Consider the following 26,390-nt stretch of genomic DNA (forward strand, 5'->3'; position numbering starts at 1 on the left):
TAATAATAATAATGATTATAATAACATAATATTACATCGTCTTCACCGAATCGATAACCCTACCTACTAGTGCTACTAAACAAGAAGGAAAAATAATAATAGCCCAAAGGAACCAATAAACGAACGAACGACAACGGAGATAATTTAACATCCATGCATATTGTACTAGGCAGGAATATAGAACTTACGTCTGCCCAGGGCTGCCGCCTCGCCAATGGACGACGCGTATTGATCACTGTATTGCCACACGTGCGACATATGATCCCATGGAGAGTTGTTAATTGCCTCCTCCCACTCCTTGTTCACAATTTTTCTCCATGTTGGATTATTGGCCGGAACATGCGTACCATAGTAATATCGCAGGCAGCAGTACGTCAAATAACCATGAATCGACAATATAACACCCATCTTAATGAGGGGGTGGTGCGGTAACTTGACGCCCTCACCGAAGAACTTGTCGGAAGTGCGCATTGCACGTACGGTATCCACAGCGTCTTTATATTGTTGATGGTCCTTAAAGTGAGCAAGTGCCTCCGGGTGGTAATAAACCTCTCGCCGAGCACCAAATACCCATCGCAGCTTAAAATTGCTCATACCAGGAATACGGGCGCGGTACTCCGCGAGGGTTGTCGCAGGAGCCCACACACCAAAGGGACGCGGCATTGTTCAAAATATATAAATAAATAAACCTCCCCCCTTTATGTATGTTTGGTAACAATTGTTTGATAGCGATAATAAAGGTCTAATTCACAACTAACTGCGTATGAAATAGACGTTTACTTGTGTGAACATAATGGGAAATTCGAAAAAAAAAAGGATTGATGTATTCGGATTTAGCGTGTACTCAAAACTTACTTGCACAGTAACACAATAAGGAAGCCATCTCACCCATCACTCAACACAATGCAGTTTAAAGTGTCATACACTGTTTCTGAAACGGAGTGGCCACTAATCCGTTTCACCAGCTTAGTTCTTTTCGTTTCAATTATTTGTTATTAAGTCATGCAATAACCTTTCAACGTTCTGCCACCCCTAAACAATAAACATCAACACAAGACGGAGCAATGTGAAACACGCTACACGTAAAGGGGGATCAGTTAGACATTCCGTTGTGTTCGCCTTCATGGTTTCCCTGCATCTCACTGATACAAACACAAGCACCCGTATATATATATATATATATACATACATAAGGGCACACGATGCAATTCACGACCATCATTAACTTAATTCAAGGGCACAAGAAGAAGAAACCACGCTCAAGTCGTCTTCTTGAACCTACAGACCCTTCATAAAACACCAAAAACAAAAACAAAAAAAAAATAGATCCTTTCTTGTTGCTATTGGTTATACTCAAGTTACCGTCCCACATTCACCGTAGAAACAATAATACACATCCTCTCCTCTCGTCCCCCTATAATATATGATTACAAATCACAACTGCAGCGGTCAATTTAAACTGACAGTATGTAAAGAAAATTTTACAGCTAACAAATAACGGTGACGTGACCCTATTGGGATTACACTTCAACTTACCGCAGTTTGTGTGCCATCAAATAATTCTTTTCCCCTTCCAGCAGGCAATCCCTTAAGATGCTACACATACTATTAAAAGAGAATGCAAGAAACAAATGATAAGGAGGCAACAGGTCCGCAGAGATGACACAGGCAAAAAAAAAGATAAAGCAAAATTAAATAGTAGTTAGGGTTAGGGGAGGAGAGTCAACATCAAAAAAGAAGTGGAGAAAGGTAAGACATGCATGAAGCGGCAGATTTTGGGCAAACGGTAAATAAACGAAAGAAGAAGAGGACACCAAAAAAAACAAAAACATCACTTTCAAATAACTTTGACGTGTCCCGGACGCACAGCCCTCAGATAAAAAAAAAACCTTTCGGTACCACACGAAGTGAAACCAAAACTGAAAATCAACTATTTGCAGAATCTCTCTTCCTTTTCTCCATTCTCTCCCTCTCTCTCTTCAACCTTTCCACTCTCCCTTTTCCGTTTTATTCTTCTACACACACATATATATATATATATATATATATATATACACACGAAAAAAAAAAACATACTCGACAAGCCTTTCAGATGTTGGTGTTGTTACCTTTCTCGACACCTACCACATGGAACTAAGATCCCGTAGACCCATTGATTATATTGTACGGTACACCACTTCGCGTTGGTGATGTGCGGCGTCGTGCCTGACAATTTGTAGCACGCACCTCCGCTGAAGATGCAGGTCCATTCCCACCACCATATCCCGCATTCCCGGTTGGCCGGCAATTTTGACTTTGCAGGTACCGTTCGTACTGCAATTCATACGATGTTTTCCTCCCTGTTGCGAAAGGTTGATGGTATGGTTTCTGCTGTTGGGTAACATTGGTAAGATCTAATGGTGGGCCGGTGTGACCCATAACAACACCCCGCAAGGCATAACTAGGCGCCGGATGAGTTTGATTTATATCCTCCAGTAACCCACTTTGAGTTCCCAACTGCTGTGTTGTAGTCTCGTTGCAGTGCTGGTAACCAGAGCGACCGGAACCTCCAACTCCACGCCGCTGCTGCTGGTGACGCTCGAAATACTTGTGAAACACTACGAAATTATTGGACTGAGGGGTGTACTCTACCAGTCCGTAATGCTTTCGCAGAAATGCTAGAAACTTGACACTTGGGCGGTCAATGGCCACGTCACCTGGGCTCAGCCGCTCAAACGCCAACATATGTTCAAAAAGAATCTTCCCGTAGCCCTGCCGCTGGTTGCTGGTATCAACAAAGAAGTCCAGGACGCACACGGGTTCAATTTCCATCAGCCCCGCGTGCGACGGCGGCACCACGAATAACCTCTTCACTCCAATCTTTAAAATTCCAACGCCCCGGCCACCATGGCAGAGCAAATAAAGACGGGCGTCTCTGTTTTCTCGCAAACGCGGTACGGAGGTGAGTATGGTATTCAGCGACTGCGCCTCCTTGCTACGCTTCCCAAGAGTATTAATTGTCAATATTATTCGGTCAGCATGTCCGTCACTATTTCGGAGACGTCGCTCCTCCTCAAGCAAATTCGCATTCCACCTAGTTACACCATCTGGAAGGTTTAGCTGCGGCAACACATCATCACACATCACATTGTGGGTCATCGTGCAGACTGCTACGAAAGTGATCGTGTGTAAGGGAGAAAGTAAGTGAGATAGATAGATAGAAGTGGAATAATAACCTGGTGCCGATACCAAGATTAATTGCCGTGTCTTGGAAAGTGTGTGATACGCAATATTCTCTTTTCAATGAACTTCAGCACCTTCGGTTCCGGCAGCTTCCCTTTCGGATTCCGGATTGATTTATATAACTATCTATCTGTCTGTATGTATATATAAATTAATTAGTTGATATAGATGGATCAACTTTCTTTCTGTACGTCGTACAAGTTTTATACTCAAACACTTCTGACCACAAAGCTGCTTCTGTCAACCGCTGGTGCTTGTTTACCCGGTGAAAACTTACTCAGCGATTGATTGATTTGAAACTTTCCTTTTCCTCCACTGCTACGTATTAAATGCCCCTTTTGATGCCTTCACCTGCTTTCTCTCTTCCCCTTTCTGTCGTTTTTTTTCCCCCGACTCTCCCACTAACCGCTACTACTAGTAATGTTTTGTGTGTAATTTTCCTTCCCGATGGTTCAAGCGAACAAAGGGATTAGACAACGACAAAAAGTAAAAAAAGAAAGTAAAGAGAAACAAAATTGAGGTAATGAGAGAAACATAAGAAACAAATGCAAGGATAGACCTGCGCTCTGGGATTCGTTTTGCAAAAAGCCACAACACCTTGTCTCCAAGCGTTAATTTCATACCGACACATTCATTTCCCTATGCTTTCCAACGCTGCCCCTTTCACTCGCTAAAAGTAATAACGGTTGTACCAATATTTAGGAAAACTTAAAGAATGGAAAGAGACAATACAACTTGGCAATCCTTTTGGTAGCACATCACCACGCACTTGTGGAGGAGAGCAAAGGGAAACTTTGAATCGGTAGATGTCACCAAAGAGTCCTATGAAGTGGGAAGCAGCAGGGGATTGAAAAAAAAAAAAAGAAATGTCGCGTAGAACGAAGTGTGGAGAGCAATAAAACCAACGCTTAAAGTAGGCACCGCGCATGAACATTAGCAATAACGACAACGAACCATTCATCACTTCTTCAAACAAAATGAATGACCGCCACACCGCGGGTCAGTAAAGAGACAAAAAGTGCGGCAAGTATGAGCACATTGGAAATAAAAAATCATCGCCGGCCCATACCACCTCCACCACCACAATACAATTCTCATGAAGAGAACAAAACACAGCTCACGTAGGGTTCCATCGTCCCACCACAAAAACAAAGATAAATAAACAAAAAGGGATAGAGAAGTGAGGGAGTGGGGCTTAAAGAACAAAACCAAACATCATGGGGCCCGGCTCCGCTCACTTGTTATCATTCAAAAACACCCGTCTGCAACCCAGCGACTGAAACCTTTTGATTACTTGTGATATTTGCACGAGGTTGGAATCATATCTACACCAAGCACATCCACTTATACACTCAATCAAAAACGCACGAACTGGCCTTTATGTTGAATAGTTTGGCTTCTTGGGTCGCGCTGCCGCATTTTTCGCAGGGCATGCAAGTACAAACAGAAGTCCCAAGAATGAAACGCCAAGAAGACAAAACTGCGCCCACTCTACGGCAACTCCGATGCCCTTAAGGTTCATCACGTACAGATTCATCAGGGCATTGATTGAGGTCCGTGGGATGTATTCGTTGAAGGAGCGCGTAGTGAACTGCAGGATGGCATAACTCGTAAGGAGCAGCAAACCCACGTTAAACACAATAGAGTTAAGAGTCGTATCATGTGGTTTCATGGGATGGATCTGAAAGAAAACAAATCGCAGCCCAACACGGATTTGACCTTCTAGCGTAATCCACACCAAGTAGAAAGCAAATATACCATAGGTTATGATACCAAAAAGTGGAAACACCTCATCCAGCGCGGTAACCAGTGTACTAAGAAATGGCACTATTTTGAATGTATTGTGCAGAAATATTTGCAATACCCAGGAAATGCTGAGGGCGACAGACAAAATTCCGATCAGAAGCTTTCCATAGACGATGAACGGTGACCCGCCCACCTTTTTATAGTTCCATATGAGTTCCTCCTGTTCCTCCTCCAGAACATGTGTCTCAGCACGCAGAAATGAAATTTTATTCCGCATTGACCTTGGAACTTTACCCCGCGCCTCGTTCTGAAGGGCAAGCGCTACCGAAAGCAGTGTGTCTCCCTTTGCTGCGATAACGGCCATCTCCTGTGCAAAGGTGGATCCACTTATCGGTTTCGGCCGATTTATAAAGCCACGGATTAAATCGACGGGAACCGAAACAAGTCCTACACCAGCGTAAAAGAAGAATGCAATCCACCCAACAAGACAGAGTTCACCAACAACGTAGGTGAATATACTCACATGCACTTCAAACTTGTCCTTGTCACTGGTGGTATTATACGACACTCTGTCAATATCATCTACTATCTGCGGCAGAGCCTCATATAACTCCACTGGAACAAGTGCCGTACCAAAACTCAAAAAGCAGACGGCAGTTATTACAATGAACACAAAGGATACAATGAGTGTTAAAGTGATCGCTTGCCCGCACTGTTTGGAGAAGCTCTCATCATCGGGATCATATGCCTCGTAGAAAAATACTGTAAAAGGAACAACCACCAGTGCCATGACAGCAAGTGACCACAAGACAATCTCCCACATGAGGTCTGTATTCAGCGTGTTAACGTATTTACTTCCCACAGTGGGGTCCCTGGCGTTAGAGGCATCAAAGGGAAGCAAAAGTACCACTCCTATAGCCAAAAGTATGCCGAAAACTATAATCACTTTGGTTAAATAGCTCCCCTCGTGATCATCCTCCGAGGAGAAGTAGTAAAGCACGTATATGGCGATCGCAAGACACAAAAGAGAACATACAACGATAAGTACTATGAGCCACCAGTTCAACATCTGTACCGTTTACTCCCACCAATTACTCAAAGAGTCACACGTCTACACAAATCTGCACCTTCGGTTGCCGCTAACACAAATAAATATACGTATATCTCTGTATATTTCAATGTCTCCCGGACGGCACCTTCACTGATCCTTTCCTAAAAGATATGAACAGTTAATGTCTTCTCTTTCTTCGCACAGTGTTTACTCTGTGGTCCCCTGCAAACGCAGCTACACGTCACCAACAGTGCAGGCAAATATAAGGGTTCAATCACTTCTATCAACTGACAAGGGAAGAGAAAGTCAAAGCGAAGCAAATGGAGCAATGAACGAAGCAACCGAAAGATAATACACGTCGTATCAGCACCAAAAAAAACGGCAAGCAAATTCCGGGAAGGTAAACAATGAAACGAGGAAAAGGGGGAGAAAGGAGCCGTATGAGAAAAAGAGGTTACTCACAAAGCAGATGGATCATGCCCAACGACAACAGCGAAGTACACTTCCTTCGAATATAAAAAAAAACAGTAAAGCATCCCGTAGAAGTACGCACTGTTTTAGTGGTTAATGCACATCAGCAACACAAAAACAAATGATGAATGAAGCCCAGCTGCTCACGCTCAGATAGAGGGCCCCGGGATGATAGAGAAGTATTTAAAAAATGAGAAAGGGTGAAGTGAGGTGACAAACCTCCCACCATCTGCGAAGGTAAACAAATTACCTCACTTCCTCCTGTGGTGTCCACTTCCCTGCCATCTTCTAATACTCCCAACTGCTCGCCCTTCCCAGTCAACCTTGTTTTTGTTTCCCGCCATTCGCCCAGCGATTCTTTTTCCCATTATTGTCCGCTACCGTCAATGTCCGTCAGTCGTACATAACAATGCTTATGGTGTTGGCGTTCCCACTACACCGCACAAATTTTTTCAGATGTCGGCACGCCACAAGCGGAGCTTATCCCTCTCCTTTCACTTTCCTGCGTTTCTTTTACTACAAGTAGTCCTAAATAATCCGATACGTCGGTTCGCCACACGTCATTTACACACTCTCATTTTGTCCCACTTCATCCACGTTAAGACCTCAGGAATCAACAAACCGCACACGGCCGATAAACCGCCATCACCCTCTTGCATGCAACTTAGCGCTCTCCGCTTCAGGTACCAGCATTTTCTCATTAGTTCACTTAAGTGCCACCACCTTCGTGAACACTTTTCGATGAATGATCATCTCTACTGTCATACGTGCGCCGCATACTGATTCCTTTGTCCCACTTCCTAATATACCCTAACCCTACGAACCCCAGCCAAGCTTTAAACATCCTGTCCTCGTGCGATTACTTAACTCCTTAGTGGCTTCCGCTGTCAGATATAACATAACCAATGATTGGACCCAACCACACGCACCGTCTGAGTAACGTCCGCACATCCACGCTTTAAACAGCATCGTAAAAGAAAGAGAATGTATCTGCATTTAGCTACTGGCTTGAGCAACACGGGCACGGCGCATCTTTTCAAGCTCAGCAGCCTCCTCAGCCATCTTCTTTGCCTTCTCAAGCACTGAGTTGATACCACCAACCATATAGAAGGCCATCTCAGGCACTTGATCGTACGTACCCATGAGGAGACCAGAAAAGGAATCGATGGTGTCATCCAACTGCACGTAATGGCCAGTCATTCCTGTGAAGACCTCAGCAACTTGGAATGGCTGGGAGAGGAACTTCACCAACTTACGCGCACGGTCCACGATAAGTTTGTCCTCCTCGCTTAGCTCGTCGATACCAAGGACAGCAATGATATCCTGTAATTCCCTGTACTTGGTGAGCATCTGTACCACATCTTGTGCAACATTGTAGTGATCCACACTGATAACGTCGGGGTCCATGATACGCGAGGCGCATTCCAGTGGGTTAACAGCGGGGTAGATACCAGACTCGGCAACAGCACGGTCCAACACAGTTGTGGCGTCCAGATGTGAGAAGGTTGTTGCTGGAGCTGGATCGGTAATGTCATCGGCCGGCACGTATACGGCCTGCACAGAAGTAATGGAGCCTTTCGTTGTTGAGGTAATACGCTCCTGCAACTGCCCTAGATCCTCAGCGAGGGTAGGCTGGTAGCCAACAGCGGCGGGAATACGACCCAGAAGCGCCGACACCTCGGAGTTAGCCTGAGTGAAACGAAAAATATTGTCGATAAAAAGAAGCACATCTTGGCCCTCCACATCACGGAAGTACTCAGCCATCGTCAGAGCCGACTGCGCAACACGCGCACGGGCACCTGGGGGCTCGTTCATCTGACCGTACACCAACACACATTTGGACTCACCCTTAAGGTCAATAACCTTAGACTGCATCATCTCAAGATACAAATCCGTTCCCTCACGGGTACGCTCACCAACACCAGCGAAGACAGAGAAACCACCGTGACCCTTGGCAACGTTGTTAATGAGCTCCATAATAATGACGGTTTTGCCCACACCCGCACCCCCAAAGAGGCCAATTTTTCCACCTTTGCAGTAAGGGAGAATGAGATCAATCACCTTAATACCAGTTGTGAGCACCGCATCCTCAGCGGCCTGGTCCGCAAGCTTGGGAGCCACGGCATGGATGGGCATGCGCAGTTTCTCACCAACGGGGCCGCGCTGGTCAATAGCGTCTCCAAGCACGTTGAAGATACGACCTAGTGTTTCCCGGCCGACAGGAACGGAAATGTTGCCACCTGTCGAAACGACCTTTGCCTTCAGTTTGAGGAGATCCGTCGTTTGCATCGCGATACAGCGGCCCGTGTGGGCGTCAAGATGCTGCACGATCTCAAGAGTAAGAGGCTCATCACGGCCAAGTTTGTCAACAACGTCAAGGGCAGTCAACACCGGTGGGACGCCGTCGGCAAAGTGGACGTCCACAACCGCACCAATTACTTGGGAGACGTGGCCAACACGGCCCTTGTGGTCGGCAACAGGAGCAGTTGAGGCTGCGCGGGCTCCCGTGATGGAGACGGCGCCGCGCAAGACAGCACTTCGGAAACGAGTCAGCATACTTTCTCCTTCCCTGTTGTTCCCTTACTTGTCCGTTATCGACAGATTATTACAAATTAACTCCGGTTACTTCTTCTCTAGATATGTTACTTTGTGAGACGAGGAGAATCACAAGGACTGGAATAAACCTGTTTAGTGCCACATGCACAGATAATCAAACAGAAAAAAGAAAATAGGTGAAAAAAAACGGTCAAGTAGATGGGTGTGATGCTCATAACAAAAGGTTTGTAGCAGTCAACCACAAACAGTCGCACGAAACCTCCGTGCTTCCGCATACAACAGCAGAAGACATTATTCTTTATTGGACAGTCAAACAAAAAGGAAAAAATGAAAAGAAAAAAGGATGTACCAAAAAATAATTTGGACTACCACCCCTTTTCTCTGCTCAAGTTTCTTTGTCGGCCTCACAGTGTTGACTAGACGCCATCAAGGGGCGAGAAGGCGCTCATGAACAGATGAGAAAAGAAGAGTGGCAGTGGCAGCTCGCACGCATCCACTCTTCTTTATGCGGTAGCAGCGCGCGTGTAAACGCGAAACTTACTGCTGCATGAAACCAACCGAATGAGCCCCTGTCTGCACAAGTGCTGGAGCCCCTTCCCAGCAAGAGCCACGGAGATTTTCAGACGGTCACTGATGATGGATGGTGTGATAACCTTGTACTTCGGTACTTCCTTCATGAGTTTGTCCATCGTTTCCTTGTCGAACATGACGGCGTTCTGAAGTGCCTCACGGGTACGGCCCTTAGACCACTTCTTTGCAGCCTTCTTGGCACCCTTGTTGAGGTTCTCCATCTTGCCCTTCTTGGGCGCCTGCTTGGTGTCCTTCCCTCCCTTCTTTGGTGGCATCGCTGCGGTAGTTTGCTACGACGAAAAGAAACTTGGAGCTTTATAACCAGCAGTGACAAATTAAAGTATTCGTACAGGAAAGTGAGAGGAAATAATGAAGGAAGAGGGACAATTGTTTGCGCGCTAGGGGTATGATGCGTCCACATGCATGTAAGACATACATCAGTTGAGGTGACGACGGAAAGTGAGATAAGTAGTGCAAATCCATATGAATGAATGTAACAACAACACCCGGCGACCCTCCGTGAAATGGTGCATCCAACACATTTAGTGTTTTGCCACCAACGAACCGTCAACAGGGTTACTTAAGGATACGACTTAAAAGTGCACGACCCAAGCACTCAACAACAATGGGATTCACTGCATTTCCAATTAGTTTGTATACCGCCCCCACAGGTACACACCTTTCACAGCCCTTATCACTTCCATGAGAGGGACCGCTCCTACCGTTGCACTTCTCCAGAGACAGTGGATAACAGACAACATTAAAGGAGAACCAGTCGGGAATGCCCTGAAGTCGGGCACATTCACGAATTGAGTAAAAGCGAAAGGGCGGCCCACCGTCAGGCAGAGGAACAAACTCCGAGTAGAGTTGATAGCTGGCGCGGTAGCTTCCCATGAGAGTCCGTGCCAGCCCGTTGAGATCAGACACGCGCCACGAAGGGGATCGGCGGAAAGTTACACTGCGCTGAACTGCTGCCCACTGTGACTCCGTGAGACGCAGCGATACTAAAGACTGATTGAACTCCCCCATCTCGCTCGTGTCACCCGTGGAATCAAGGATATCCCTCACGCAACGTGGTGCTTCCGGGTGCATATCTCTGTATGCTCGTAGCTGTCGCACAGCATCGTCAAGCACAGCACCAACATCCCTCGCGTTTGCACGTGGTAAATCAGCTCTGATTCCTACAAAATAGGCACGTCTTCGTCTCTGCGGGGTCACAAGAGCACCATCAATAACCCGATACGCGACGACGTAAGTAAGCGCTTCATTACTGTCCGGCGAAGGTGACCGCAACGCGTCAAGTATAAACTTCAAGTGATGTTGCGATTCCTCGCTTGCGTTGGCCTCGCCTCCATCTTCACCCCCAACATGTAGTACATTTTCTACGTTTTCCAGTAGGAACGCCTTTGGCTTGGCGCTTTGTATCACTCGCACGACCTCATAAAAAAGTTGCCCTTTTGTATCGCGCAAACCAGTGGCGGATCCTGCTTTGGCGAAACTTTGGCACGGAAAACCAGCTGTTAACACATCGTGGTGTGGGAAGTAGTGCGAAGGGACAGTGGTGATATCGCCGACGAGTGGAACAGGGCGACGAGTAGCTGGTAATGCCTCATTTCCACAACTATTACGCCTTGGCAAATGGTGGTTAGCGTGATACACACTACGTGCGTGAGGTGCGCACTCAACCGCAAAGACACACTTCCCACCAATTCGCTCGAGCCCAACACGAAACATACCCATGCCAGCGAACAACTCCGAGAACGTAAAGCAGTCCGACCCATTCTCAGACCGTTTCCCCAACTTTGTAGAAGTGGGAAACGCGCCGGCACTGCCACACTGATGGAGAACTTGTGTCCGTAAGGCAGCAGCGCGTAGCTCGTAAAGAGGTGGTGGGAAATCCTCCGGTCTACAACATGCTTCAGAGTACACACGCAACTGCTGCACAATACACAACACAACACCATTGTGGCTACCAGAGCGATATTCGTCAACGGTACAATTAAATAACTCCTTAACAAAATCAGATGAGAGCTCTCCTATGAAGTGCACTGCGTAACACTGCTGCTCTTTTTGCAAAATATTCCACACAACTCCACCATCACTCAACTTTGTCCACATTGTTAGCACTTCATTCGTTTCTACACTACCCGTAACAGAGGTAGCGAAAGTCGGTGCACACGTCACACGACGCAACATCCACCGCCGCAGGTGCAGTGTACAGTCGTCAAAGTGTTCACCATCCGTAAATGCTCCGTAGCGCCGCTCTTCAGCCACCGCTTCGTAAAAGTTGGCGTTGAAAGTTGTTACGTTGCGGCCACTTCGCAACCTTTTGAGCTTCCGTAAGCGGCACACGACAGCTGAAAGGTGTCTTTTGCAGCGCACGATACAAGCGGCGACAGGACATCCCGTACCGTGTGAAGCTAACGGTGCAACAGAGCACATCAACGGTCCGTAACTGTGACGAATAAAATAAAAAAGAGGGACGGGGTAGCTTTATAGCTGCGCACGCGAACGCAGTTGAGAAGAAGTGGCCAACGCAACGTCTACTGTACGCTCACACCGAAGCAACCCCAGCCCCTCCCAGCCCACCTTTTCCACATCGATGTTACCGTGGATAATATGAGACAACAAAATGCCAAAGGATACGGAGAAAACAATGAGACGGGGTGTATGAAATAACGAGAGGCAGAATTCAAGCAGATAAGAGAAAGGTAAAGCCATGTGGGGAAATGGGGGCCGCGCAGCATATTGCACCTCTGCAGGTCAGAACAACAGCGAAACACCAGCAGAGCAGAAACTTTGTATTACCGCTCCCTTTTTCCTTTTTTAATCCCCACACAACAGGCCGCTCTTGAGCCTGCGGGACTTTTAACCGAACTACCGTAATTATTTACCTGTTTACGTTTGGTTTTTATTTACGCTCCTTCCCTCATTCTTCTTGCTAAGGTGCCTTCCCGTTATCACCCAGCCCTTTCAGTACTGCTTTCCCCTAATTCAAGCAGTAATGGGAAGTCGCACAAGCACTATCCTTAAGGGATCTAAAAGAAGAAAGTGGAAGGAAAGATACCGCAACGTTGATGTTACTCACACCCGCGTGCTCTCGTCTTCAACCCGCATTGCTGACGGTTGTCACCACAAACATTGCTTCCGTAGCAGCGTATGTTGCCCCTCTTCTGTTTTACCTCCCTGCATCCGCATCTGGGACTTCACTGTTTGGAATAATACTCGGGCGTTTCACTGCTTTTGGCAGCGGTCCTTCATCTCTCTCCATTCGAACACACAAACATGCACCCACAGACAGACGTTGATATACGTATTTGTGCAAATTGCTCAGTTACCGAAGCGTCGCAGCCTCCAACAGGGTGGCAACACTTCCAGCGTTCCCTCCAGGTTGCGCACCACAATTAGCACTTTCTTGTTTCCACGCAAAACAAACGCACCCTCTGCGGAGCACCGGCTCAACATGCACCACGAGTTCCTCGTAACCCACAATAACCCACGTGAAAAGGTGGCGAGGAAGCGAGGCCCACTGCCCAACCCTTCACTAACTTCGTTGCCCGAGTCGTTTCGCCGGCGTCTCGGTGGCAACAGAGCAACAAACCGCGTGTCGTGTGGAAGTGAGCGCGGAAGTTGAAGCAGTTGAGAAGTTCCAATACCTGCAACATAGCGCTCACCATTTGCAAGTGCAACAATAGTGTGCTCCACCCTTCCTTGCGATTGTGACAAATGGGGTACCGACTCCACCATTTGCATCACCTCGCGGTGTACCGTGAAAGTGCTGGTGTCAATGGTGCCATCCACCGCAGTGCTACACGAAAGCCACCCGCGGCGACCGTACACCATAAGTTTGGTATGATTAGTCCCCTCCTCTTCACCAACATCTGCCCGATTTTCTAACCACATGAAACGAGTTGGACATATGTCAATTTCATCGGGGTCTCCATCCCTCTGTACCAGCTGCGTGGTCACCACTGGGTACGCTTTCGTGAGGGAAATCTGAACAATCGCGTCGTCGAAAAGCAGATAGCAACTTTTGTTTGTTTTGGTGTTGACAAAGCAGCAGTCGATAATGCCGTATTTGGCAGGCAGACTCCTCACCTCTTCAATACGCTTAAGCGCGAGACTCCCCTCCAGTCCATTGCGCCAGCGGCAGCACAATAAAGAGACACGCTCGTCTGTGGAGAAAACGATGTGGCCGAGCGAATCGTCGCACCACAGTCCCTGCAAGTGAAATTTACCCTTCACTTCGTAACCAAATAGCGGGGACCAACGACGTAATGCGGCATCGGTACAGAACCCTTCGATGCGGCCACTGCGTGTCTGCAGCAAGACATTCCTCTCCTTCGCAAAAGCAAGTTTCTGACACGTGGTGTGAAGGTACATGGCCGGTGCAGAGAACAAACACTGAGTTGGGGAATACATAACGGTTGCATCCCGTGAGGCAGAGAGTATGATCTGATGGCGGTGAAGGAGCGCCAGTTCGCTGGTTTCATGGTGATGTGTGCGGCGTTTCACCTCAGCGGGGCGCCACTCACCCTCAACGCTACATCGGTACGAACGGAGAGACTCGTGCCAACCAGACGCATAAATCACCCCGCACTGATTGCCACTGACGTATTCCTGACAGCTCACCAACGAGCTAATGGGGCCTTTGTGGTGTGTGAATGTTTTCACCGCTTGACCACGGGTTGCTTCAAATATCACCACATCGCCAACCGAAGTGCCAACCGCTACAACCGGAGCTGCGTTTTTACTACTGGTGCTGATGGTACAACAAAGCGCCATTCCTTCAGGCAAGCGACTCGTCCAAAGGGCCTCATGCTCTGTTAGACTCTGCGGCCTATCCCCAGCCGTTCCCGTGTTCCCTTCACCTCCTCTGTTGTCCTGATTGATCGTCTCTTCGTCCCGGTCGTCCGTACTTTCGGGTCGGGGAAGACGCCATGCCACAACATTTCCGGCGTCATCTGTTCCAGCGACAATTCCCCACTGCCGTGAGCAGCAGACACTGATCGCACGATCCGCGCCTGGCACCTTTGGTATGATCCGCTTGAGCGTCAGCGCCGGAACGGTCGGAGCGCGAGGCCCAGCCGCACCAGCAACATTGCTGCTGTACTCCACGTGTAACTGGTGCCACGACCCGTCAGCCTTTGCGGCATAGACGGTGTGGTCTGTGATACAGAAATCCCAAATAGCTCCACCAGTCCGCTGATGAACACAAAGAGGAGCAAGTGTGTCACCGCAGTAAACAACGAACTGGCCGGATAGGTAAGAAGCCAGTAGTAGAGGAGCGGTACGAGTGGAAATCCCTTTACTATTGCCCGTGCCGCGAGTTAGGTAACGTAACCGCGTAATGGTACGACTCTTGCGACCACCAGTGGAACGCAACATTTGGAAGTGAGTGACGTTTTGGAATCGTTCGATGGCGTACAAGATCAGAGAGCCATTTTCACGAGCCAGAACAATCTCTCGCTCTGACGGATGCACAGCAACGCATCGAATACCAGAAACATCAGGGGCAATTGCCAAAGAACGCAGAACTGTATTACTCAACTTTATTGAATCCTCCCGCTCCAAGGTATCCCCTGAAGCGGCGGAAGCGATCTTCTCCGGCTGCGGCACGTATTTTGACCCCGAGTTCTTCGATACTTCATCACCCACTGAATGGGTGCGGGAGCGCTTACGTCGTTGCATAATCCTGCTTCAACTAGCTTAACGCAATGTATCCCACCGTATCCCCGACAGGCACTGGGGCGACGGGGTAACTTAAAAGTGGCTGATCACGAGTAAAGGTAAAATTGGTAGCAGTAATGAGATAGAGAGAATGAAGAAAAAAAAAAAACAGTCCACGTATATATGTGCGGATGCGCATCGTGAAGACAGACAGTAATCATACCCTAACGACGATAAGCACGGCGCTGAAACTACCATCCCATACTCCTCAACATCAGCCGGTGGAAAGGCTTCCTCAGTGGTGTCAAACTGTTACGATTATGTGCAGGGCGTATTCTCCTTTTAGTTACTCCTTTTCTTCCACCTGGGACTCCAGGCGAAGGCGTTCCAACATTTCGCGCGGAATGAGCGCAACGTACCCATGTTTCCTCGTGTTCCACATCACCTCCCCTGCACGCAGTTCCCCATGAAGCGCTACATGCTCCTCGTAAGCTGGTTGGTACTCCTGTAAGGAGAGAACTACACACTTGGACGTCACCCTCTCTTCACTTTCTTCCTGCTTGCACTCCCCCTTTTGTTGTTCCACACCACTGCCGTACTGCTGGGGCCGAAACGGCACTAAGGGGGGCGGGCTGACAGCAATATGAACGCACCACGCAGCACCTGGTGGAAACCGATCCCGCTGTTGACGAATATATTGTTGTAGCCTTTGAGCCGACCGCTTTACCAGAAGCGACATACGCTGTATCTCAGACTCCAAGTAAGATTCCGCTTCGAGGTCTTGACCGCTACCTAACACGGCAAAGCGAGAGAAGTCCATGCCCTGTTTTTCTTCCTGTTGACGCAAAAGCGCATGTGAAATCATGAGACGCACGGCCCCTTTCCGTTGGACAATACCTCGCAGAACTTCGCCTCCACCCTCCAAGAAGACAGTAGCCTCAACACCTACCGTTGGCAAGAACAGCCATGGCCGTACACAAAGATGCAGGGACACTGCATCTTTGTCGCCTTTATCATTGCATGAAGTGAGGGATTGGTCATATTCCAATTCACGTTGTAACGCCCGACGAACCTTTGGGCTTTTAGCAAGAGCATGGACTGCTAATGCGATCGTATCGAAGCGATTCATCTGATTCATGTGGTACAGTAACTGCTGCGTGAAGATATCACGTTCAAGAGGAGTAGGCGCGCCATTCGTAGGAAACGGTGCTCTCTTGCGCAGTGCAGAAAGACCCAATGAAGTGTTGTGCAAGCTCCAATCCCACGGCGCACCGCCGCAAAAGGCAAATTTAACAAAATACGGCCCACTATACGCCGAACAGGCTGCTTCTACGCGCTTAATAACATCATCAACCAACCTGTTACTTCCACCAGTTCCTTCACTGTCCACGAGAGCAACTGCTTCCTTGTACGCCACGGGAACATAAACAGAAAAGTCAAACTTCATTTCGGGTGGTACAAGTTGTTCCTCCCCGCATTTTGTGTTGTGAGTTACGTGGCGCAGTCGCGTCAGTTCCTCCGACGACATGGGCTGCTTTTGTTGTTGTTGTTGAGATACGGGATCAAGTCGTGGCCTCTTTCGCACGGTCTGCTGATAGGCACACTTGTGAATCCAGTTGCACGAAGCACCGAAGGGGCAATCTTGCTGAGAAAGCGTATTGGGACACCAGCGCGCAATAGCACGGCCGCGATACACCAACTCCAGACCTCTTGTGTTTGCTAATTCTTCCTTCAATATTGTTTCCCCCTCAATCGTGACTGTTGGTGTATAAACCGACTGAAGGGGAGCCGGGCGCGGGCGCTCTAATATACGTAACACCATTGGTGGGTATTCACACTGCCGATATTTAGGTGTGATTGTTGTCTTGCAGGCCGCAAGTGCTTCCTCTTCCGATGCATAGAGGGCAAGGGCATAGCCACGCGTTTCCAGATGCATCACGTGCATGACACCTGATGTGTGTGTACTGAGGAATGACCGTAGCCGCTCGTAGCGTGGGTCTCTTGAAGCGCGTAATTTATTGTGGTGGTTATTGTTGCCGACGGCGAGTGGTTGCAGCAAGTAATCAGGGATGTTTGTAATAAAAACAAAGGAACGTCTGGGAGGCATTTTTCCTCCTTCAAGTCTCGTTTCAACACGTACTCCGCGTCCTTCGTCGTGCTGTGTCTGGACACCAAGCAGTATATATATATATATATATTGCGCAATCACGCAGAAAGGCGCTGACTTATCCTTCGCTTCTCCACCTCAATCTGAGTGCAGGTTTGTTACACCGTTCCCAACACACAGAAAACTCTGTAATTATTCGCACAGTTGGCCACGCACGTAACATGCTTGTATATTAATTTAAGATACAAAGAATAGAATGGAAGGCATGGGTTCGTAAAAAAAAAAAAGAAGAAAGGAGGGAAAGTGAGATACGTGGTAAGTGTGCTTGTAGTTCAAATTAACGTTCATGCAAAAGAACAACAGGTAGATCATCAAAAAAAAAAAAAGATCTGCCGAACAGAAATTGTAAAAAAAAAAATAAATAACGACGCAATGAAATTGTGTTTTATAATGCTGCAAACTCCGTCCCCGAGGGTACTGCTACAGGCTCTGTCGTTTAACAACATTACAGCGCACCAGCCCCCTCAACAGCACCAGTCGCCGCGGCTCCTTTTGCACTCACCAAATAGAATCAGTCGCATTAATGACATCATCAGATACCATACTCGCGGATACGCCGGTTTGATCACAACTAAAAGAGAGGACCAACGCGTGGGGGGGAACAGAAATGCTGCGACAAACAAGTAGGACGTGTTGCAGCAACACGCCATGAACATGACAGAAGTCCTCCAAAGTTGACGCCATTACCCCAACAAACCGCGCTAAATCATGGTATTCTGCCGATACTGCTTGGCTTGCTGCTACCACAAGATCAAGCGACTGGTCGTGCAGTCGCACTCCACGGCGAACGCAGCCATAAAAAAAATTCACAGCTTCATCGTATCGTTCCGCACGCACATACGTCAGAAGAATGGTATTTGCTAGCAAGGGACTCATTGTCTGACCATATTGGCGAACCACATTTAATGCGGCGTCCCAAACGCCGGCACCCAAAACCGCCTGTATTGCGTAATTTATCAACTGTGGTGCAGTTCTTACAACCTCACCTGCCGAGCGGGACGCAGATGTAAGCACGCATTGCTGAAGGACACGTAGAGCAATCTTCCATTTTCTACCACGCCTGCAAGCTTGCAAAGCTAATGAAGCGGTTGCCACATCGGGACGCATACGCTGAGACATGTGCGCAAAGCAACTAAGGGACGCCTGCCACGAAGGCAGGCAAGCACCAACAACGGTGGCACTTGCACTATGCGGAAAACAACGGCAAGCAAGCGAATGCTCGTAAACCAAGACTGCTTGTTCCCACTGTCCGCGTTGACGCAAAACGCGGAGTGTGCGCTCAACTTCCGCCTGAGATGCCACCGTCGCCGATGCCTTGCTGCAGCGCAACTTCTCCTGCAACGCTACCTGCACAAGCGACATGGGTGATAGGGGTGGGCCAACAAGTGGCGTTGTCGTTTCCACCTTCGGCGTTACCGCGTCACACGCGGCTGCCACACCAATTGGCAAACCGGAAACGCGAGCAAGCAATAGTTGGTGATGGACCGGAAATGGAAGCGCCTGAGGTGGCAACCATTTCAATGCCCGCTGCCATAAACCAGGGCAACACAACATACTGTAGCGCACGGTGTGGGCTAAATGGGACAGTTGTGGGGGCACCTTGTCACGAAACAACGATGACCAGTGAGCTGGGTGGAGAGAGGTGACACCAAAATGTGTTACACTTCCACTTTCCTCAGCACCATCATGACTACCGTCGTCCTCAAGAAGAACCATACAAGCCTCCGCCCATCTCGCGGCACGAGCATGTTTGAGGGCAACCGCTATTGTGTGCGCGAGAGCGGTATGGGAGAGTAGTCCTTTAAACAGCATTGCAGCGCACGTTTTAATTCGACCATTCCCCAAAAGTATACCTGAATGTTCATGTTGCAAACGCTGATGAAAAGCAAGACCACCTGCCCACAATCCACGTTTAAGACTAAGTTGCAGAACCTCTTCCGCCACACGGCTCCCCTCAGTTGCCTGAAGAGCAGTATGGAGCAGCGAGTCGAACCCATTGAGGCAATGGCTACAGTTGGCGTCCCCGCCGGTGTTGTGAGTGTGTGGCAACCACGCTCCAGCGGTAACGATGAGGCGTACAATGTGCGGGGCGCAGGCACGTTGCACCCGAAGATCAAATCGGCCATACGCCTGCAGGGCCCGCATCCAACTCCGCTCAGTCAGTAACAATAATGTACATACGTCCGTTGAGACAGCCGGTGACGCTTGTGGCAGTAACTGCAACGGAGGCGTGGACATACGCAGTAAGGAGTAAACAAACGACATCCCTTCTACGTCACAATCTTTTACGATGCGCCGTAACATCAATCTTTGCGCACCAGAAGCGCACGGCGCATAAGGTAACAGAGCAAGGCAATGAGTCCAACTGAGCCGACGTCCAACAGGACCTTTCACAATTTGGCCTATCGCGAATGGCGAAAGAAGTGGAGCCAAATACACGAGGGTGTCAACGAGGGCATCCTTATTGGACGTCCTAGCCGTTCCCACTATCACTTCCGCGAATACAGATGCTGCTGCTGCCAAATGATGGTCACAAGCATCCAGTTGGTAGTTAGTCGACAGTGCACAAAGCGCGCCTCTCCACACGGTGCCTAGTGTAAAAACGTGCGGCATCACAGTGAGAAGTCTCGTCAACATGGAGGAAACTGTAAAGAGCATTGCAGTGCTCCCATTCCTGCCAATCCTGACATTTACGAGCGTACGATAGAGATGCAGATCCGTATAATTCACACCAGCATACACCTCTTCCTCCCTTTGAAACGATTTTGCCCTTTCTGAGGGGACCAATAACCTACTACTACATGAGAGAAATGCTTCGGTTATTGTACGAATGTCCTCTTCTGCGAACACGGCCGTCCTGCGCGTTGCCGCAGCTAACCCGACTGTCAATAATCCGTTTCGGGACGGTTCGCAACGACCTTGAATATTGGGCACAGCGCAGTTACTTATATTCTCTCTCCCCCTTTGAGTTGACGGAGTGGAACTTTCTGCCATGGGACGGCACATTTGTGACAGCACAGTGCGGTAGGAAAGGCATATGATAACGTACAAGTCTTCCAGCATTAACGTGTGGGCCAGCCCACTTCTCGCGACAACACGGAAGCACATTAAACACAATACTTCACGCATGTGAGACGGCAGACCTTCAGAACACCGCCACACAGCTGCAGGTGATAGAATGCTGTCAACATGACTGCTTTGGAGATGAAGACCAAATGCATCCTTGAGTAGGGTGGCAAATTCGGTAACTGTAAAGTGGCGATGTGGAATGACACCAAGGTGCAAGAGCAGCCGCAGCAACTTCGCATCTACACCCTCCGTTCCGCCCGCGGTTGCTGTTGCGCACAACAAGGATGACGTTGCCGCGGTGAATGAATGTTTGGAAGGCCTTCCATTGACAAGCGCCAGTGCGGTGATAACGGTGTTGAGGCCAGCAGGGTGAAGAAGTAATGAGTGCGGTGGCCGCTCTTCCTCGGTTTCATTACAAGTCGGAGCATCGCCGGAAGGAAGACGAATACCCCTTTTCCACAGCATCATGCACAAACGCCACTGCCCATGCTGGGCTAAGATGTACTGCAGTGTTTGGACCACCCCATGTGGGATCATCGAGAGAATGTTCAATGCTTTACTTGCTAGCAACTGACACTTCCCCTCGCATTCATTTGTCAGCACTTCTTCCGTTGAAGTGGTACAGTTCTTTGTAGTTGCGAGGACATTCCACCGCTGCACATCTAGCAACAGGCGCAGGGCGCGCTGCCAGCGCTCTCGCTGACTGCACAGCAATGCCTCTTGCGCCTTCACGCCAAAGCAGAGGTCTTCCCAAGTCCGCATCCCAGGCTTCAAATGCTCGGCCATGAGTGCGGTTTGTTCACTTGTGGCACTGCACCCAACAGAACATGTAGGCAAAGGTGTTGCAAACTTCACCGACGTGCACGCTTTTTTATTATCACGGAGTACAAGAAGGGCCTCCTCTGTCACGATGCAAACCAAGTCGCTAAGTTCGAGTTCACACGCAACGCTATCAACGGCCCAACGGCGGAGCCCCTCCTCAACAAGAATGGAAAGGAAGCGCGTCAAAACAGAGACTATACAACGAGCAGTTTCCGCATCCCCTTGCGACTTCGTCGGGGTTCCTTGGTGATGTTTGGCACCCTTCAACGAGGTTCGCACATGCCACGCACACCACTGTGCTATTGCCACAACCTCCAAGGGGCTGAGCACCTCGCCACAATGAGATCGTAAGTGTTGCTGGTTGACCACTTCCTCGTCACTGCGGCGATTTCGAGAAAGCGCCTGTGCCAGCATTCCATCCCGCCGATCGTTTGAAAGCGAAAGAACAGTTCCCGTGTACTCTACAGCAAGCCGGGCACGCTTCAAACCCTCAACCGCTAATGAAACATCTGAGTAGCCACGCTCACCCGGAGCACACACATCGTCAAAGGTTCCGGTTGCTGCAATAAACTCTGCAACACCTCGGAGGGCCCGATGGATCTTTCGACCCTGCTGACCGTCGTTGTACACGACGTCAGCATTACCTTTTACGTGAGCGTGCGCATCATCTCCATCTTCTAAAGAATTCGTACATTTATGGCCACTTCTAAAGAATGTTGTCAGTGATTCTTCACTCCCAGTTGATGTGAAATACCTCCAATCTTTTAGCAAGAGCCTCTTACGCGTGGAACTCAATCCTGCACATTGAGGAAGTCGGTGACCGTACTCGTCGACCACAGCATTCCAACTAAATTTTCTGCCAAAGATCAAAACAGTTCCTCGCATGCGTGGCGCCTCGCGGCGGGCCAACGCGGGTGTGTCACTTGTACTACCACTTTCACTCGACCCGAGTGGAGTCGATGAAGAAGGGTGAAATAAATAAAATCGAGAAAATATTACAGAAACGAGCCGGAGCGATGATGTTCCAAGCAGTTACCAGAAGAATCAGAAAGGGGAAGCACCACAGCGTGAGAAAGCAATTTTGTGCGTCTCTTGTGTTCCTTGCCAATCCCGCAGAAGCGAACAAGTGGGGAAAAGTAGAGCAGGGCAACAGTCGACACAGATATGACATTTATGTATATACGTTGTATATAGCCCCTCAAATGCAAGAGTACAACAGGAATCCTAGGAGATTGAAATAAAACAGGGCTTAAAGTAACGAGGGAAGGGAAGAATTATCCCTTGCCCACCCTATGAAACATGACCGTCCACCGCACAGTGGCAGCCACACCCAGCAGCTGCACACTTCTGGTGAGCGAGGAACCACGCCTGAAGGTGATGGATGTGGCCACCATGTCCACAGACTGCACAGTGGGCGTAACTACTCCTTGCCATCAGCGGTCCCAGCCGTACAGAGGAAGAACATACATAACAACGACGCTGATTGGCAACCGGCAACTGTAATGTTGTCACGGGGCCCCCAGCTGCATGTCCAGTGCTGTTACTTCGCTCCAACACTTCTATTTTTGTGCGTGTCCCATGCTCGCCAGAATATAATAACTTGCTACAGTTTTGACACTGTTGGTCAAACACAACTCGCTTAACAAATTCCCGTTCATTGTCAAGAAACGAACGATATGCTCCCGACCAAAGTGCCCAATAGTTGGCCACAGTGTTGACTTCGTCCCGGCGACCAGTACTGCTCTCCTTGAACCAGCTGGAATCATCGTGCACACCATTCCTGTTGAAAGCAGATTCACCTTCTCGGACCGTTCCCCTAGTAGCAGTCGCGTGGACTCCAATGCGAGCGAAGAGACACGCCGCTAATTGGAAGTCTCCGGTGCAGTCAACGATTGTTTGCATAAGTTGACATGTTTTTGCAGAGATACCTCCAAACAACAATAGTTCCTGAACCATATTACACAAAGGCGCAAAAGTGTTACGAAGCAATTCAACAAGAAGTTTTGTGTCGTGCTCCAGAATGAGTGCAATGGCAACTCGATCCCAGAACGGCAGCGCCTCATTCTTGTAAACAGCCATCTTGTCAGCTTCGAAGGTGAAGACAACTCGTAGCCAAGGACTCAAACGCTGAAGAAAGGGTTCTCGAACCTCACCCGCACAATCATTCATGGCACTAGCCACTTTGTCATAGTTTTCAATTAGTCCAGCCACGATGCTGTAGTTCGAGTCTATGTGAAGTTGCTGGCGCAGAAATGTAGCAGCACGCAGACGCTGCCGATGCAGCACATCCACCACAACAGCGCGCTCCACGTCCGCTCGTGTGGCAGGAGTTTGCTGGTTCCGCTGTGGAGATTCACTTCGTGAGGGAATCCAGTTGAGTAAGTGAAGAAGTAGCAAACGTCTGGAGTCATTCTGTGAAGTGGATGACCGACACACAACAGCTGTATTATGCGGCAATAAACCCATGTCGGTGAGTTGCGTAGTGTTCGGTGCGCCACGAAGAGTGAGCAACTCCACGATACTAGGTACCGGACCATCACACCGCACCAGTCCCACTTTCTCCATAATCGCGATATACGAAAACAGAACACGTTCGTCCACATCGTAGGCGGAAGTACCGTTCAACTTGGTCAACGCCTCCACATTAGCTGCCGCAGGAACTCCAAATCCAGCCGCAAGGCGCTTCCTCATGTGCTCTTCGATGTCAATCGTGTCCGCCATGCTGGCACGGGCCTGCTCTTCACGTGCGGTTACCGGAACACTCCTTGAAGGAAACGGCACACTTAAAGTAATCGTCGCAGTCGGCGCTCCCGCACAACAGCCGCTAATGCTAGTTTCCTTGGCTGGTGTCTTGATTGCGCAAACAGTCGCCCCGATACCCGCAACAATACTGTTCAATCCGAAGAAAGCGACTTTTGTCTCGGTGTGAAGGGGAGTTACCGCAATTTCACCAACAGTGTTCACAACAATTACGTGAGGGACAGTGCTTACTGACGGCACTGCACGGCAAGGGGCGATCTCACTGGTTCGAGACTGGGTGCTTCGTTCATCTCCAGCGACTGTATTCTTAACAAGACACCCCTCACCATCCTGCACTGGATTCGGTGCAAGCAACGCGGGGGGTGCCTCCTTGCTAAGGGTTGCTGTTGAACCCCGTTTGGTTTCCAAAGAATCCCTCGGATGCGAACCCTTTCGTTCATGGCAACCAGCGGCAGGGTCACTGGCGAAAGCTGGTGGTTTCGCCAACTTTCGGTCTTGCTCAAGCACGCGCGGTAATATGAACTCTGCGTTTACGAGTGAACGCAAGGGGTGGTGCAGTTCGCGGTTGAAGATTATTTCATACCAGCGACGGCGTGCAGTTGGTACTGTCTCACAGTGTACCCACTCCTCCGCACGCGAGAGATTTAACAACTGAATGGCACACTCCTTCATGTTGCACACCGCAAGTTGCAGCTCGGCGCCCTGATTCCACGAACAATTCAGGTGGGAACAACAGCGTGCACTTGAGTCGCTAGATGGCGTCAAAACACAAATTTCTGTTACTGGACACATCTCTCCCTCATCCGTCCACTCTAACACTTGTAGAGCACATGAACCTTCCCCAGGATCTCCGTTGATATTTGGTGTTTTGTTTCCGCAACCAAGGCACGCAACAAGAGGAAGAGAAGGATGACAGGAAATGTAAGTGCACCCAGTGCGTGGCACACAGCAAAGCGTTGTCTCAGGCTGCTTTCTGGTAAACACGTAGAGCGCCCGCTCTGCTGCAGCAAGCACAAGGCCTGTGGCGGGGAAATATTCGCTTGTCACAAAACCCCCAGTTTCCGCAAAGTAATTACTTGAGTAGTGGCTGCAGATGTCAACAAACCAACCATCCTTATGCTCCTCTTTTGAACCTAACTGCGGTGCACCCTCTCTCCTACTCTGTCTGTTCACCCATGTACTTTGATGGTGTGGGAAGCTGTCTGAGGTCCGATGATTCGCGCCACTAGGATTAGTCATCCCTGCAAACATATCTCCATTCGCCGGAAAAGCTCCCGTCACACACCCCGAACGTGTTGGCCTTCCAACTGTACCGATATTAATCAATTCCGAACTCTTCTCTTTGCTTTCTGGTTGGCGGATGCGGGTGGTGACACGGTACCACTCAACTTGACCCGACGTAAATCCAACGAACACCAACGCGTCGTTTTGAATCCAAGTAACGGTACCAACACCTCTGTCTGCAAGAGGCATTGGTTGGGGAAAAGGTGGTGATGATGTGGCACCAGCCACCTGCTTGAGTGTGGAGGCTGTATCAAGCATTCGCACAGATGGTAAGCTCCTGGCCGCACACGATAGAGCCCAAACGGATGTTGTAGTCGCTGATCTTTGATTGTTCGCATTCATTACCTCGGGACTGCGATCCGGTGCATACACAATGCTGCCATCGTGCATTACCACTACACCTAGCACGCCATTGCTACCGCCGATGATTGCCATGTCCACTCCATAAAGAGAATAGTTGGCCATGCTAAAACACTTCGGGGCAAAACCGAAGACATGCGGCAGCGTCACTGTATACTGCACATGAAAGTTGAAGGCGTCTTCACCATCGGTACCGCTGCCGGCGCTTTTCGGCGTCGCAGTGCTAAAGCCTTTCGTCGTGGCCCGGCGCGCAGTGAAGTAGCTAAGTGTGTGACCGATAAGTAAACCAAAGCCATTGTGGTCATCCAAACGACATGCAAAGTACTTCATCGCTCCTACCACTGTTTTTGGCCCCCACTACTATCCGCGTGCAAACACAAGAAACGCATGTACAGCGAGGGTAACGGTGTTCGGAAAGTTGAGCTTTGGAGTCAGTCAGAGTCCGGTTATACACCCCCACAGAGGCAAAGTAGCATATGAATAGCAAATAGATATACAGGTGTGCGCGCGTGGGTTCGAATGAAAGGAATACTCAAAACACACATACACTAACAAGAACAGGAGGCCAACAGACGAAGAGTCCGTCGCCCAAACTGTATCACTGTATAAAATTGACATGTCGACAGAGAAATTACCCTGACA

The 26,390-nt window shown here is 49.1% G+C and overlaps 9 protein-coding genes and 1 pseudogene across 10 annotated transcripts; all 10 read right to left on the minus strand.

Annotated features, from left to right (window-relative positions):
- Positions 1-165: 165 nt before the first annotated feature.
- TEOVI_000148300 (cytochrome oxidase subunit VII) lies at positions 166-663 on the minus strand (the record flags this gene model as incomplete). Its single annotated transcript, XM_067224703.1, has 1 exon — positions 166-663. The coding sequence occupies one exon, from the start codon at positions 661-663 to the stop codon at positions 166-168; it is 498 nt and encodes a 165-aa protein (XP_067080804.1).
- A 1,470-nt stretch (positions 664-2,133) lies between these two features.
- Positions 2,134-3,138, minus strand: TEOVI_000148400 (alpha-tubulin N-acetyltransferase, putative; the record flags this gene model as incomplete). Its single annotated transcript, XM_067224704.1, has 1 exon — positions 2,134-3,138. The coding sequence occupies one exon, from the start codon at positions 3,136-3,138 to the stop codon at positions 2,134-2,136; it is 1,005 nt and encodes a 334-aa protein (XP_067080805.1).
- Positions 3,139-4,600: 1,462 nt separating this feature from the next.
- On the minus strand, positions 4,601-6,037 carry TEOVI_000148500 (LMBR1-like membrane protein, putative; the record flags this gene model as incomplete). Its single annotated transcript, XM_067224705.1, has 1 exon — positions 4,601-6,037. One exon carries the CDS (start codon positions 6,035-6,037, stop codon positions 4,601-4,603), a length of 1,437 nt encoding a protein of 478 aa, XP_067080806.1.
- A 1,449-nt stretch (positions 6,038-7,486) lies between these two features.
- Positions 7,487-9,046, minus strand: TEOVI_000148600 (ATP synthase subunit beta, mitochondrial; the record flags this gene model as incomplete). Its single annotated transcript, XM_067224706.1, has 1 exon — positions 7,487-9,046. The coding sequence occupies one exon, from the start codon at positions 9,044-9,046 to the stop codon at positions 7,487-7,489; it is 1,560 nt and encodes a 519-aa protein (XP_067080807.1).
- Positions 9,047-9,549: 503 nt separating this feature from the next.
- Positions 9,550-9,891, minus strand: TEOVI_000148700 (40S ribosomal protein S25, putative; the record flags this gene model as incomplete). The annotated part of the gene is made up of 1 exon (XM_067224707.1): positions 9,550-9,891. The coding sequence occupies one exon, from the start codon at positions 9,889-9,891 to the stop codon at positions 9,550-9,552; it is 342 nt and encodes a 113-aa protein (XP_067080808.1).
- Positions 9,892-10,192: 301 nt separating this feature from the next.
- TEOVI_000148800 (cytosine-specific DNA methylase, putative) lies at positions 10,193-12,058 on the minus strand (the record flags this gene model as incomplete). The annotated part of the gene is made up of 1 exon (XM_067224708.1): positions 10,193-12,058. One exon carries the CDS (start codon positions 12,056-12,058, stop codon positions 10,193-10,195), a length of 1,866 nt encoding a protein of 621 aa, XP_067080809.1.
- An 888-nt stretch (positions 12,059-12,946) lies between these two features.
- On the minus strand, positions 12,947-15,307 carry TEOVI_000148900 (uncharacterized protein; the record flags this gene model as incomplete). Its single annotated transcript, XM_067224709.1, has 1 exon — positions 12,947-15,307. The coding sequence occupies one exon, from the start codon at positions 15,305-15,307 to the stop codon at positions 12,947-12,949; it is 2,361 nt and encodes a 786-aa protein (XP_067080810.1).
- Positions 15,308-15,632: 325 nt separating this feature from the next.
- On the minus strand, positions 15,633-17,393 carry TEOVI_000149000:pseudogene (annotated as a pseudogene). The gene has a single exon. A coding segment is annotated over exon 1 (1,761 nt).
- Positions 17,394-17,951: 558 nt separating this feature from the next.
- On the minus strand, positions 17,952-22,229 carry TEOVI_000149100 (uncharacterized protein; the record flags this gene model as incomplete). The annotated part of the gene is made up of 1 exon (XM_067224710.1): positions 17,952-22,229. One exon carries the CDS (start codon positions 22,227-22,229, stop codon positions 17,952-17,954), a length of 4,278 nt encoding a protein of 1,425 aa, XP_067080811.1.
- A 405-nt stretch (positions 22,230-22,634) lies between these two features.
- Positions 22,635-26,078, minus strand: TEOVI_000149200 (uncharacterized protein; the record flags this gene model as incomplete). The annotated part of the gene is made up of 1 exon (XM_067224711.1): positions 22,635-26,078. The coding sequence occupies one exon, from the start codon at positions 26,076-26,078 to the stop codon at positions 22,635-22,637; it is 3,444 nt and encodes a 1,147-aa protein (XP_067080812.1).
- Positions 26,079-26,390: the final 312 nt, after the last annotated feature.

Source organism: Trypanosoma equiperdum, assembly GCF_001457755.1.
Source record: "Trypanosoma equiperdum strain OVI genome assembly, contig: ctg_373, whole genome shotgun sequence".
Lineage (NCBI taxonomy): Eukaryota > Euglenozoa > Kinetoplastea > Trypanosomatida > Trypanosomatidae > Trypanosoma > Trypanosoma equiperdum.